Source organism: Gobio gobio (genome assembly GCF_949357685.1).
Source record: "Gobio gobio genome assembly, chromosome: 2".
In the NCBI taxonomy this organism is placed as follows: domain Eukaryota; kingdom Metazoa; phylum Chordata; class Actinopteri; order Cypriniformes; family Gobionidae; genus Gobio; species Gobio gobio.
In genome coordinates, this window is record NC_137098.1 from 64,352,346 (window position 1) to 64,364,717 (window position 12,372).

A 12,372-nucleotide genomic window follows, 5' to 3' on the forward strand; every position below is an offset into this window, starting at 1 on the left:
GATTATCATATCACCCATCCCTAGGCCCCGCCCACAACATTTTCCAGTTGGGCAGTTTGGTCTGGACTTGATCCATTGTGCTCCACAACTATGCTCGAACCAGAGCTGTTCGGACCAATCAAATTGTCAGGGCGATGATGGACAGATTATCAACAGTGACGTAATCATCCAGGGGTCCGTTCTTCGTACCTCGATAACTCAGTTAGCTGGATTTGATTGTTGACGATTTGGCATGATCTTGGATTGTTTGGTTCTTCAAAGCTCATCCTGGACATGCTGTTATAGCAACAGGTCCGTAAGCTTAAACCTGCTCGCGAGCGGCTTATTTCATGGAAACAGGATTAGATTGCATCTTGAGGTGATACTTAAAATCTGTCCCAGCCACTGCTGCTTTATTACAAGGGTTCATTACTGAACCAGGGGCAATAATAATACTTTTAAATAATGATAATATGCAAATTTTAAATTGTATATGTATATGAGAATGTATATAATATGATGTTGTGTATAATACTATAGACACAGCCACTTGGAGATGCAGAGAATTTGATCTTGACCCTAAAGAAACTTTAATACTGTCACGTTACAAATCTGCTTCAAATTGAATGAAAAATTTTATTACAACATTGAAATAAAAATTTAAAGGGTGTACAAGTACTGTATAAAATCGGTAATATAAATAATTGGTAATCATGTTTAAAAAAAAAAACTTTCATGTTGGTTTCCTTATAAAGGTCCAGATATTCATGTTTTTTTTTGTGTAGTTTGCCAAGTTTTTTGCCAGGTGGCTTTTTTAATTATATGATGTCATTACGTTGCCGTCTTGACGCCAGCCAATCGCTGCATTGCTGATCATGGTTTCGAGTATCGCTGCATCGGCCCTCTTCAGGGAAAACAAGAACGCGCAGTGATCGTAGATCGTTTAATCCAGATATTTAAATCCAATCCGCAAATTCGTTTGAAGAACCAAATTAGCCAGACATCATTTATCACGATGAAACGATCTGGGATCTGTCAAATCATCTCAGATGTATTAAGCGAAGTACGAAGAACGGACCCCATGTCACCAAAGAGCGCTTGAGTTGAATTTGTTTACTAAACAGAGAACTTGTTCATATATGCATTCACCTTTACTATTTCTCTCAAAAATGATGATCGTGTTGGTAAGTACATGTTGTATCGTGATATAACGATTAACGATGTATTAATGTATCGTTACACTCCTATTCGAGAATGAAAACCTTTTCTAGTAGAGACCAAAAATCAAGACTTTGTAAAAGGGAATAATAGGAAATAATACGCAAATCTTTTATTGATCCGGGCCACGCGAGCATTACTAGTATTGAACCCAGAACATTCCTTTAATCTGATGGCTTAAGTGTGATCCATATAGAGGATCCCAGATGTCTTTAAATGGACCTACATTTTGCGGTTATATATCTTGCTCATGCATACTGAACACATATTCTAGAGCTTAAGGCGATCTGCTATTAGAGCACCAGGGGCTTCAGTCTGACTCAATAAATGAGATCACTCTAGTGTTTATGGGTAACTGGGTCAGTGCTGCAGATGTGCATGTTAAAGAGTCCCAAAAAGACCTGACACACTCTTCTAATATGCATACATTCACTTTGGACTGGCCAACTGAGTGAATAATGAGGGGCAGAACCCTTGAAATGCAGACCCTGCAACCCACATCTGATCAAACACATGCTCACGTGCTCAGCTCACACACCGGGACTCGACTTACCTCTCCCTTCATCATCCTCACCCTCGCCAGCCACCAGCCGCAGGGCTCCTGCTCGTTGGCTCTGGAGTAAACCTGCAGGAGAAAGACCAGGTCAGGTGAGTGTGTGTGTGTGTGTGTGTGTGGAAAGCACTGGAAGAAATGGATAGAGGGGAATAAAAGGCATGTTTGAATCTATAGTAACAGAAGACACCAATACCTTGAGATTAGGATGCCCAATATATAATAAAACAATTTAATAGTAGCAGTTAAGATGTACATACATTTTCAGAAACACTTATTTTACACTATTTTCAAGAGCACTTGAAAACAAAACATGCATTATTCATTGACTGTTATCAGTAGATTTTGGATCGGTTTCAGACCTGTTAATTGTTAATTGGTTGAATGGCCAATTTCAAAGTGGCTGGTGAGGTGCACGGTATTAAAATTCTGGCTGATACCAATAAACTGATAATTATTTTCTTATAACCAATAACAGTTGAAATGCTATATTATTTTAAAATATAGATTCAAAAAAGTATTTTTTAAATGCTACAAGGCACCACAAACACTAATATCAGCCAATAACCGATATTGGTACAGATACAAAATGGCCAATATCAAATGGTTTATCATGCTTTGTAAAAGTGCCTTTTAAACGGGGCATGACTTTTTAAAATTATTTTAGTATGTTCCTCAAGGTTCACTTATGTTTATAAAGGTTTCCCCCCCCCAAAAAAAGTATATATATATTTATATTGTGACAACGATACCAACGTGACAACAACCTAATCTTCAGAGTATTCCGGTTCAGGGTCTGCACCAAAGTAAATATCTTCTGATCGTCTCTCACAAATGTCTCCATGGTTACAAGGCGCTCTCCCTGTGCAAACAGGTTGTCACGTTGGTCATGTTGACGGAAGTTAGCCTATTTTCAGGTGCTGAGTAATATCATTGCACCTGCAGCAACTTCTCATTTTCTGTCGGTCTTAGTACACGATGTGTAACTACAGAAGAGTCAAAGTTTAAAATAGGAAAAATATCGAAACTCTTTGGTAATTTTTGAGTGAGATGCTAACGGTCTAATCCGATTCAATGATCTATGCTAAGCTATGCTAAAAGTGCTACCGCCAGACCCAGAGATCGGCTGAATGGATTTGAAAACGGCAAAACTCAACTGTTAAACTCTAGGGGAGCTGGAAAATTTCAAAAATAGTGGCGTGTTCCTTTAAGACTTGTCAGTAAACGCCTATGTTATGATTGGCTAACATCATTTCACAGGAAACAGGATCTCGCTACTGGACATGTTTTGAAAATATTATCCATATAAAAGCATTATGAAATCATTTAATTAGCTGCTGTCAGATTCAATACGGTCTCTGCTTCAGCTTTCAACAAAAGTTTCTTTGGGAACTCTCCGTTACACTATATTAAACATTTAATCCTCCGACGTGATCCGGGACGCCATTAAAATAGACCATCCACTTGTTTCAGACGCTGGTATCCCTTCTGCAGTCTGTCAGAGAGGTTTAAACTGGACGCGTCCATGCAAACGCTCTTTCACTCGTGTTGTTCATTTGTCGTGCTGCATGTCCGAATCGAAACATGCATCTGTATACTGTATCAGTGTAGACAGCGTCACTGATTATAACGGCTTCTATTTGCTTTTGACGCGGTGCTCACATCCGGCATAGGACAATTTAAGCCGTTAAGCGACTGAACGGCAGCTATTGAAAACACTGCAACTATTCGTCGATGTCTTGCTCTGGAGGCGGTCATATGCAAATGTATTTGACCATGTGACGTCACAGATTGTGCAATATTAAAACAGTTTTTGGAGCTTGATAGGCCTGTCGCAATAATCAAGTCAAGTCAAGTCAACTTTATTTATATAGCGCTTTTAACAATGTAGAATGTTTCAAAGCAGCTTTACAGTGTTAAAAAGGAAAATAATGCAGCATAATTTTATTCAGCTGTATAGCCATTCTGAAAAAAACGCTGATGTCATCAGTTCATTTCAATTATCATACAGTGACAGTGTGGGCTTTAGATCAATAATTAGATCAGTAATTTAGTTTAAATGGTTAATTTAGTTTATTATTTAGATTTATTTCGATGTTTAGTTGAAAAATTTAGTAATCAATATATCGCACAATATATGTACATGACCTCAATAATTTTGTGATGCAATATATCGCCCATTATGTTTACATGATAATGAATGTCACCAACATTTTACTCGATTGTGCTGTCATCTTGTATGTTTTCCGTGACGGAGGCGAAAGTGGTCCTCGGGTAGTTCCTTCATACTCAGAGCAATTATCGACAGGTGAAAAAAAGGCGCCATTTTAGGCGTTACAGTGTTTTCCTGACGACTACTGACAGTTTGGAAGAATAAGTCCAAATGGACTCGATTTCAAAGCCACAATCCCCTGTTCTGTCAACGCAGAATGACGAGTGTTAAAGCCACTTCACAAGGGAAAATGTTTATTTACTATTCATTCAATTTTTTTTATTTTTATTTAGGATAATATATTTTTTACCCTTAATTTCCATGATCGAAATAATTAAAAGGTTGTCATTTGAAAGTGTGTAGATCTACTTGCATTATTATGCGGTTATATTAGAAACTAACCTCTCATATGTCAAAAGCTAATTTGAATTCTCATGTCATGACCCCTTGAAGTTATACAAGTGTTGCTGTGAAAGTAGTGTGTATAGTGAGACATCAGATCACTCTTAAAGACAACATGAAATCAAAATTGATCAATTGATTATTTAGCACCCCATTCTAAAGAAAAACTAAAAATTAGGGATGCACAATATATTCATTTATAATGCTATCGTTATCGGCCAGATATATTAAAGTCAATAAATAATGGATTATTTCCTTCAGCTGAGGCACTTCAGATGCGCACTGTTCACCATGACATTTGAATGTCAGGAAATATGATTGGAATCATTTCAAAAAAGGAAAATACAGTGAAGTGCAACGTGCAGTGCAAATCTGTTATATAGGCTGAATAAAAGTATAATGAGATCATTATTATTGTGTGCTTGGGACATGGCTTTTAATAGTGAGACCTTTGGTTTTGTAATCAGGCACTCAAATCATATACAAATTTTGATTTTGATTTATCAGCCAATATATTGATCATCAAATTTAAAGAGTTATCGGCCAGAATTTTCATATCGGTGCATCCCTAAAAAAAGTAGGCTTTTATACAGTCTTATAGTCAAAATATAACTTTTGAAATGACTTCTCTGCTCACATTAAGGCTGCATTGGCATCCAATCAAATAAAATTTGATAGGTTTATACATAATTTCCTGCGTTTCTCTCTGAAATACGCCATATTACTAAAGTTAAATGTGTTGTAAAGGCATTTCATGTTGTCTTTAAAGAAGGACCTGTGTTTATGGCTAAGGAAAGTAATGCAAGATGACAGTCTGACACATGTTTTGTAAGCAGAGCATTTCAAAGGGCTATTTCTCCAGTGATGATTCATATGTGGGGGCTTTTTTCAGGGTGATGATTTGAGGAGTGCTCCGGGGGTTTCAGAAGTGAACGTATCCCTACCTCCACCTCATCTCCCTCACAAATGTCCTTGTGGTAATCGGGTGGGGGCGGCAACCTCACGTCACTGAACGGCAGCTGTCTCTCCGGTTGCCAACTTGTGGAAAGAAGACACACACACACACACACAGCTGTCAGTCATCTTTCTAACGACAGGTACAACTCTAGCTATACTTTGACACCCCACCTCCAAAAACTCTGCACTCCCTGGCCTATCAAACCCAACGCAGAGAGAAATGGCACAGTTTAATGGGATACGTTTACTCTGGCAGACGTCAGTGTCAATTTAGTATCTGGTGGAGGGGTAAATGTGCGAGGAGGGGTGTCGACACGGAGATATGAGGGTATGTAGAGTTCACAACTTTGAATAAATCACTCTTAAAATTAACACAAAAGTTTAGTTTAAATTAACACACTAGCAGTTTACTCAGTGAGCGAAAAACCTCACATTGTCTTTCACTAGTTGACCATATCAACCAAACTCGGACACTATTATCTAATAAAATCCAAAAGCACAAGGTATCAGATGATCGTGCTCCTGGTTGTCCATGGGTCAGCAGAATCATCCCAAGAATGGCAGTCCCACACTCCCCTGCCTGCATACCTCACCGGGCTATTTATGGATCTCAGTGAGCCCAAAACGGGGAGTGAGAGTAGAAAAAAAAAGACAGATAAAGATGGGAGGAGTAGGGTGACATGGAGAGGGGGAAAAAGAGTGAAGGAGGGGGACAGGAGAACTATAAAGAGCTGTCTGACAGTTGCCCGAGAGAGTTAGCACAGGTGCTGAGAGAGAGAGAGAGAGAGAGAGAGAGAGAGAGAGAGAGAGAGAGAGAGAGAGAGAGAGAGAGAGAGACGGGCTGGAGCACATGGATCTGGGAAAAGTGGAAGTGATCTATCAGTTAAGCCCTAAAGAAAACAAGCTGATAGTGACCCCATCTTACATATGCAGATTGCAGATCTACCTGTACACGTTCATACTAGTATGAATTTAATAAATAAAATAATGGTTATTTGTTCATTAGGGATGCACAATATATCAGCATCGGCCGATATATGTTCATTTTTAATGTTATCGGTATCAGTCCAATTAGAAAATCTGGCTTATATGTAGCCGATAAATAATGTATTATTTCCATCAGCAGAGACACTTCAGATGTGTTATGGTTTTGAATTTATAGAAATATGATTGGAATCACTTCAAAAAGGAAAATACAGTGAAGTGCAACATGTGCAACTCAAATCTGTCATATAGGCTAAATAAAAGTATAATGAGATCATTATTTTTTATTATTGTGTGCTTGGGACATGGCTTTTAATGGTGAGACTTTTGGTTTTGTAATCAGGCTCTCAAAAATATATAAAGATTTAGATTTATCAGCCAATATATCAGTTATCGGCTTTCAAATATAAAGAATTATCAATATCAGCCAAAATTTTTATATCGGTGCATCCCTAATCTTAATTTTAAGATGTATATACACACTACAAGTTTGGGGTTAGTACATTTTTTTATGTTTTTGAAAGATAATACATACATACAAAAATATTACAGTAAAGCAGTAATATTGTGAAATATTTGAAACTACAATTTCAAAAATGTTCCATTTCAATTTATTATAAAATATAATGCATTCCTGTGGTCAAAGCTGATTTTCAGCATCATTACTCCAGTTCAGTGTCACATGACCCTTCAGAAATCATAATAACAATGATTTGCTGCTCAATTAGCATTTGTTATTATTATCAATATTGAAAACGTTGATCTGCCTTATAAAGTTAAAAAGAACAGCATCTTTTTATATCACTTTTGATCAATTTAATGCGTCCTTGCTGATTAAAAGTATTTTCTAAAAATCCCCAAACTTTTGAACGGTAGTGCGTGTTTATGTATTTTATGTGAATATTTCAAGATAACTAATGGGCCAGCCTGCAGTACCATTGCTACGCCTCTTTTAAAGACCCCAGAGATCCATACACCGCATTTAAACAGGGTAAAACTCTTCTCTTCATGGCTAACTTTATATTTAGTTGGTTGTGTAGGTGGCAGAGAGTGAACACTCACTCAACACAAGCAAATCCTTGTCAAAACAGACAGAGGCTTTGGGAAAGAGCGGGGAAACGCTCGGCCAACTTACTTGTTTTCAAAGACTATTGTGAGGGAGTCTTCGTGTACATCCTTGATGAAACCCTAAAAGAAAGAACAGAAAACACGATCAGCAAAAGTGTTCTCTATGGTGCTAAGTTAGTACCTGTTGTTTAGGGCGTTAAATTTGCAAACAAAGCCTGTGCTATAACACATCAAGTTGATAAAGCAACATGTATACACAGTATGTGCCACAAGCACGCCACAGGTGTAGCATGTGAGAGCCTGTGAATGTGAGACGTAATTGGGGAGTTGGGAGGCGGCACCCAAAGTCCCCTCCTCAAAATCTGTTCCTCATCCATCACTCCTTCCACAAATCTATCCAAGCCGCCATAAAACGATTACTCCAGTCGCCACCCCCATCATAGCTTAGCTACATACAGACAATGCCTAATATGGGACGGAGAGACTGAGACGAGAGAGAAAATTAGACAAGACTTGAAAGAGACGGGCTGGTTTCAGGAAAACTGACTCAAGAGCATATGCAGGCCTATTTAGAGTATGCATTCACATACAACCGCCTAATGGACGAACACAGCTGCCAAATCCACATTATCAACTGAGAGAGATCCCTACAGTATTTCTTTCTGTATGTCGGTCTATAGGGCAAGGCGACATTGAACCAGTAAAAAAAAAAAAACTGAATCTAAACTGTAAAATAACCAGCTGTATTTATGAGCCTGCTCTTACAAGTCAGCAAAATCTGAAAGGCAACTGGGCAGGCTTTTAATATAGACTGTCCTGTGTTGAAGCCATTCCAACGTACTCCTGAAGTGAAGTTACATATTCCCATGTCTGCTGACCGCTTGAGAGGCACGGAGGCAGTTCTGGGAACGTGACACTACAGACGGGATGAGTGGCAGATAACTCATCTATGACGGAGACCCTTGGCCATGTGCATCCTCCATTCATTCCCTCACGGGGGAACCTCGCAGAAACCCTGAAGCTAAACTAAATGTCTGAAAGAAATTACTTTCATATTTGACCTATTCATTCTTTTATAAATCCTATTCATATTTAACTTATGAATAGGTCTTAAAAAGACTTTGGGGGGGATTGGGGAAACCCTACTTGACAACAAAACTGAATAATCTGCACATTTCGGTAGCATCGATCACTACTTTGAATATTAGGGCTTGTTGTCAATTTGTCTACTTGTTGCAAAAACGCTAAAGATTTTTCTACTCATAGAGGTGGACAAAGTACACAACTCCATTACTCGAGTGAAAGTAAAAGTACTACTGGTCAAATATTACTCTGTTACAAGTGAAAGTTGTTAAATTATTTTTACTTAAGTAAAAGTACAGAAGTACTTGCTTTTAAAAGTGCTTAAGTATCAGAGTAAACTTCCTTTTTTATGTCAATGCATTATTTCATTATTGTTGCATTGTTGTATAAATGCACGCTATAGCCATGGTGGTTTAAGCCAGTCAGTGATGCTCCATCCGACATGCTAGCATACGACTACCTTGAACTAATTTAAATACTTAAAAGTTACAAAGCTCTTTACAAAGCTGCTGTCACTTTAAGGGAGAATGCACAAATCCTACACACTGATACACATCCGATATTCCCCCAACTGTTTACGTTCACTTAAGACATAATCAACTTTGTTTACGTGAATACTTTCCAAAAGGAAAATGTTGACATCGTGTGTATTGGTCTGTTTAAGTGCAAAAAAACACAAAAGAAAGCTCTACTCAGTACTCGTGCTCTGGCATCTGAGAGGCACAAAAAAACAGACTGAACTGAGCTCTTTCATCATGCTATTTCAGATTCATCTATACGTCTATGCTTCTCTTTCTCCCAGACATTTACATTTTGAACAAAAAAAAAAAAAACACTTTTAAAGAAGAAAAAAATTCATCCACTGACTTGCAAAGCTGCTACAGAAATGACTTTTTGACTTTGAGGATCTTGATAGAAATGTAGTGGAGTAAAAAGTACGATATTTGTCTTTCAAATGTAGTGAAGTTAAAGTAAAAGTTTCCCTAAAAAATAATACTTCAGTAAAGTACAGATACTCAAAGTGTACTTAAGTACAGTCCTCAAGTAAATGTACTTCATTCCTGTCCACCTCTGCTCATAACCAGGTCACAAAACCGAGACTTTGGAAACATGTAGTTGCAGTTCTCACAAATCCCAAATCAGAAGGGGAACGTGGCGACACTTGTTGGGATTACGTGTTAAATAGTCAATTTAGAATTAGAAAACCATGGACTGAAGGGGCTAAATTGGCAATAATTCATCTTTTACACATGATGGGTCATGGAAGGGAAACGTAACGCCTGCAATCCTTAAGATCATTAAAAATCACACTGTACGACGTTGATCTAATAAACTTGGGTGCCACATGAATGAGGACTGTACGATGACACCTATTGAATATTAAGTTAGTATAGAAGAATAAAACCTCATCAGCATGCGCTAGTGGTAAACAAAGAGAACGAGATCAATCGCACTTTGGCAATTGTGGTTATGATGTGCTCTGAAAAAACAGGAGGAAGTGAAAGAGGAGAACAGTAATGGCTAGGGAAAAGAGGCCATGGCTCAGGGTAAGTTAAGTTTTAACGCCATTTCGCAATGATCAATAAGCCATTTCGTGTTGCATTTCTATTGGCTAGTCAGTAGACGTAGGTCGTAGCAGATCGTGCTAAATTTCTGACACTGTCAGATCATTATCGCAGGCCATCTTTGGTCGCGAGACCGTCCTGACAACGGCCATCTTTGAAGCTCTCTCACTGTACGACATAGGAGAAATCGCCACCATTGGTCATCCTTCATCTGGGACAGCCCAGAATCGTACAATGTGTACCGGGCATAAAGAGAGCAAAGGATATGACCAGATAGGAGAGTGTTAGTAATAGTAGTATTTGTGGGGGTTGTCGAGTGTTGGGTGTCAGCAGAAAGATCACCTGTTCCTCTCCCACCTGCTTTGGCCCCTCAGAGTTTTACAGCTTGAAACAGCCGTCACTGTCCGCTAAATAGTACATCCTTAAATAAGAAAAAAATCACAACCTGTGGAATAACATGCCCATCAATACAGCATAAAACTGCTTCATATGGGCTGCTCCGTCAGCGTCGGTTGAATATCGGTTCACACATTTGTGTGACTTCACAGATGCAGTTTGATAAAACCGGAGGGTCACAACACCCAAATACCTTGTGATTGGTCAGAGGCGCTGTTCATCACCTAGGACTGATCTCAACTCAACCTGAATGAATTGACAGGCAACAGCAGTTCTGGAAAAAGCCCGTTTGGTTGACGCAACGCTGTGTTTTCATCACAAAAGCTGAACGGAGAGGTTTCCCACAGTCTAACCTGAACTCAAGCGGACCAGACAAAGAGGACAGGCTTGTGAACAACAACCAATGGCACCAGATTCCCAATATTTGGCACTTTGACATGTATAAAAATCAACCACACAGCCTTAGTCTTAAAGGAATAGTTCATAGAATGACCACATGAAAATAAAAGATGCACTGTCTAACATCTCCTTTTGTGGCCCACAGAAGAAAGACAGGGTTTGGTATAACATGAGGATGATAAATGATGACAGATTTTGGGCTAACTATCCCTTCAAGCACTGATGGAGTGTCCCATCATGTGTCTCAAAACAAAGTGAGCCACCCATCCTCTTATGAAAGCCCCTGTGATGCCCAGAAATGCTGTCTAGGTAGGGCAGCTCACTAGATTTTGAGACGGACATTGGCTTCTTGTCAACAGACTCATTAGCTAACCTGCTAACAGGACTCGGTGTTCCCCTGTTTAGAAATAACACAAACAATATATCCAAGCAGGCCGATGACTAGCGAGCAGGTCCAAAACAGCAGAGCACCCTTTCCATCTCGGGCCTGTTTGAGAGTGATACCCATCACTGCATCCCACCTGAGCTGTCCCGACGCGTTTGTGAATGCGCACACTTGACCTTTATGGTTTCATATTGTTGTTTAAAATGAGGTTACCTTGTAGAAGGCCCCGTTAGAGCCGCGCACCTCCACCGCCAGCCCGTCCATGTTCGTCGGCGGAGCGTCCCCACGGCTGAGCCTCTCTTTAGGCGCTCCGAGAGCGTGCGAGTCCGGTACCACCCCCAGCTTCACGGGCCTCTCGCCGTTCTCCGGCCGCTTGTGTGTGTCCAGTGTTTCGGGTGAAAGAGGGGGGCAAAGGTTACGGGGGAGCGCAGGAGCCACAGGGAGGGGTTCGGCTCCGACACCCTTCCCAGCGGGGCAAATCAACTCAATAACTGCAGCGTAAAGCGCGAGAGGAGCTCGCGGGAGTGCAGAAAGTGGCTGGACAGATGCTGTCTGATGACGGTGGATGTAAACGAGGTGTTAGCACAACAGCTAGCGCAGCCGCTAATCAACGGTCACCGACACCTTCTGCCACTTCAACTCGCGGTTCCTGCATATGATTTTCGTGGGAATCCTCTCTACTATGCCTAAAACGCTGTTGATTAGGACGTTGGTTCTTTAATAAGACTGTAGTGCTGTGCTGCTTCACCCTTCCCCTCCAACACACGCCGTCAGAGTGGAGCAGCAAGACTGTGAATGACCCCGAAATCCCCACCCCTCTCCACTATACGCCCCGCCCATCGTAGCGTTCGTGGTTGTGATTGGTCTACTGAGCTGCCACTCACGCACAGCTGCGCCCCGTGATTGGTGGAATCGTCTAGGGCTGGCCGACGCGGACCCAGTGCTAGCGGCTCCTGGTTCGCCGGGTTTGTCCTATTAGCGTCAGTTGTAGTTGCTATATTTGGGTGGCTCTGGTTTTCGACGAGACCTACTGATTCACAAAAACTCAGATCATGTATACATATCATGTAAAGACCCCCAGTTTCCAAAAAGCTCTTTCTTTGTGTATACTGATATAGGCCTACCTTAGGGAAAATATGATAATGTTTGATAATCATGAGGCAATGCCAGA

General features: G+C 40.2%; 1 protein-coding gene across 3 annotated transcripts in view; it reads right to left on the reverse strand.

The window, feature by feature from the left end:
- fxr2 (FMR1 autosomal homolog 2) overlaps window positions 1–12,013 on the reverse strand; it is a 36,527-nt gene extending 24,514 nt beyond the window's left edge. For all 3 annotated transcript variants that reach the window (XM_079809264.1, XM_079809263.1, XM_079809262.1), the window contains exons 1-4: window positions 11,415–12,013; window positions 7,441–7,493; window positions 5,309–5,402; window positions 1,751–1,822 (exon numbers count right to left, since the gene is read on the reverse strand). In XM_079809264.1, coding sequence (XP_079665390.1) covers window positions 1,751–1,822; window positions 5,309–5,402; window positions 7,441–7,493; window positions 11,415–11,465 — 270 coding nt within the window. In that variant the 5' untranslated portion in view covers window positions 11,466–12,013. The remainder of the gene's footprint in view (window positions 1–1,750; window positions 1,823–5,308; window positions 5,403–7,440; window positions 7,494–11,414) is intronic.
- Between the last annotated feature and the right edge of the window lie 359 nt (window positions 12,014–12,372).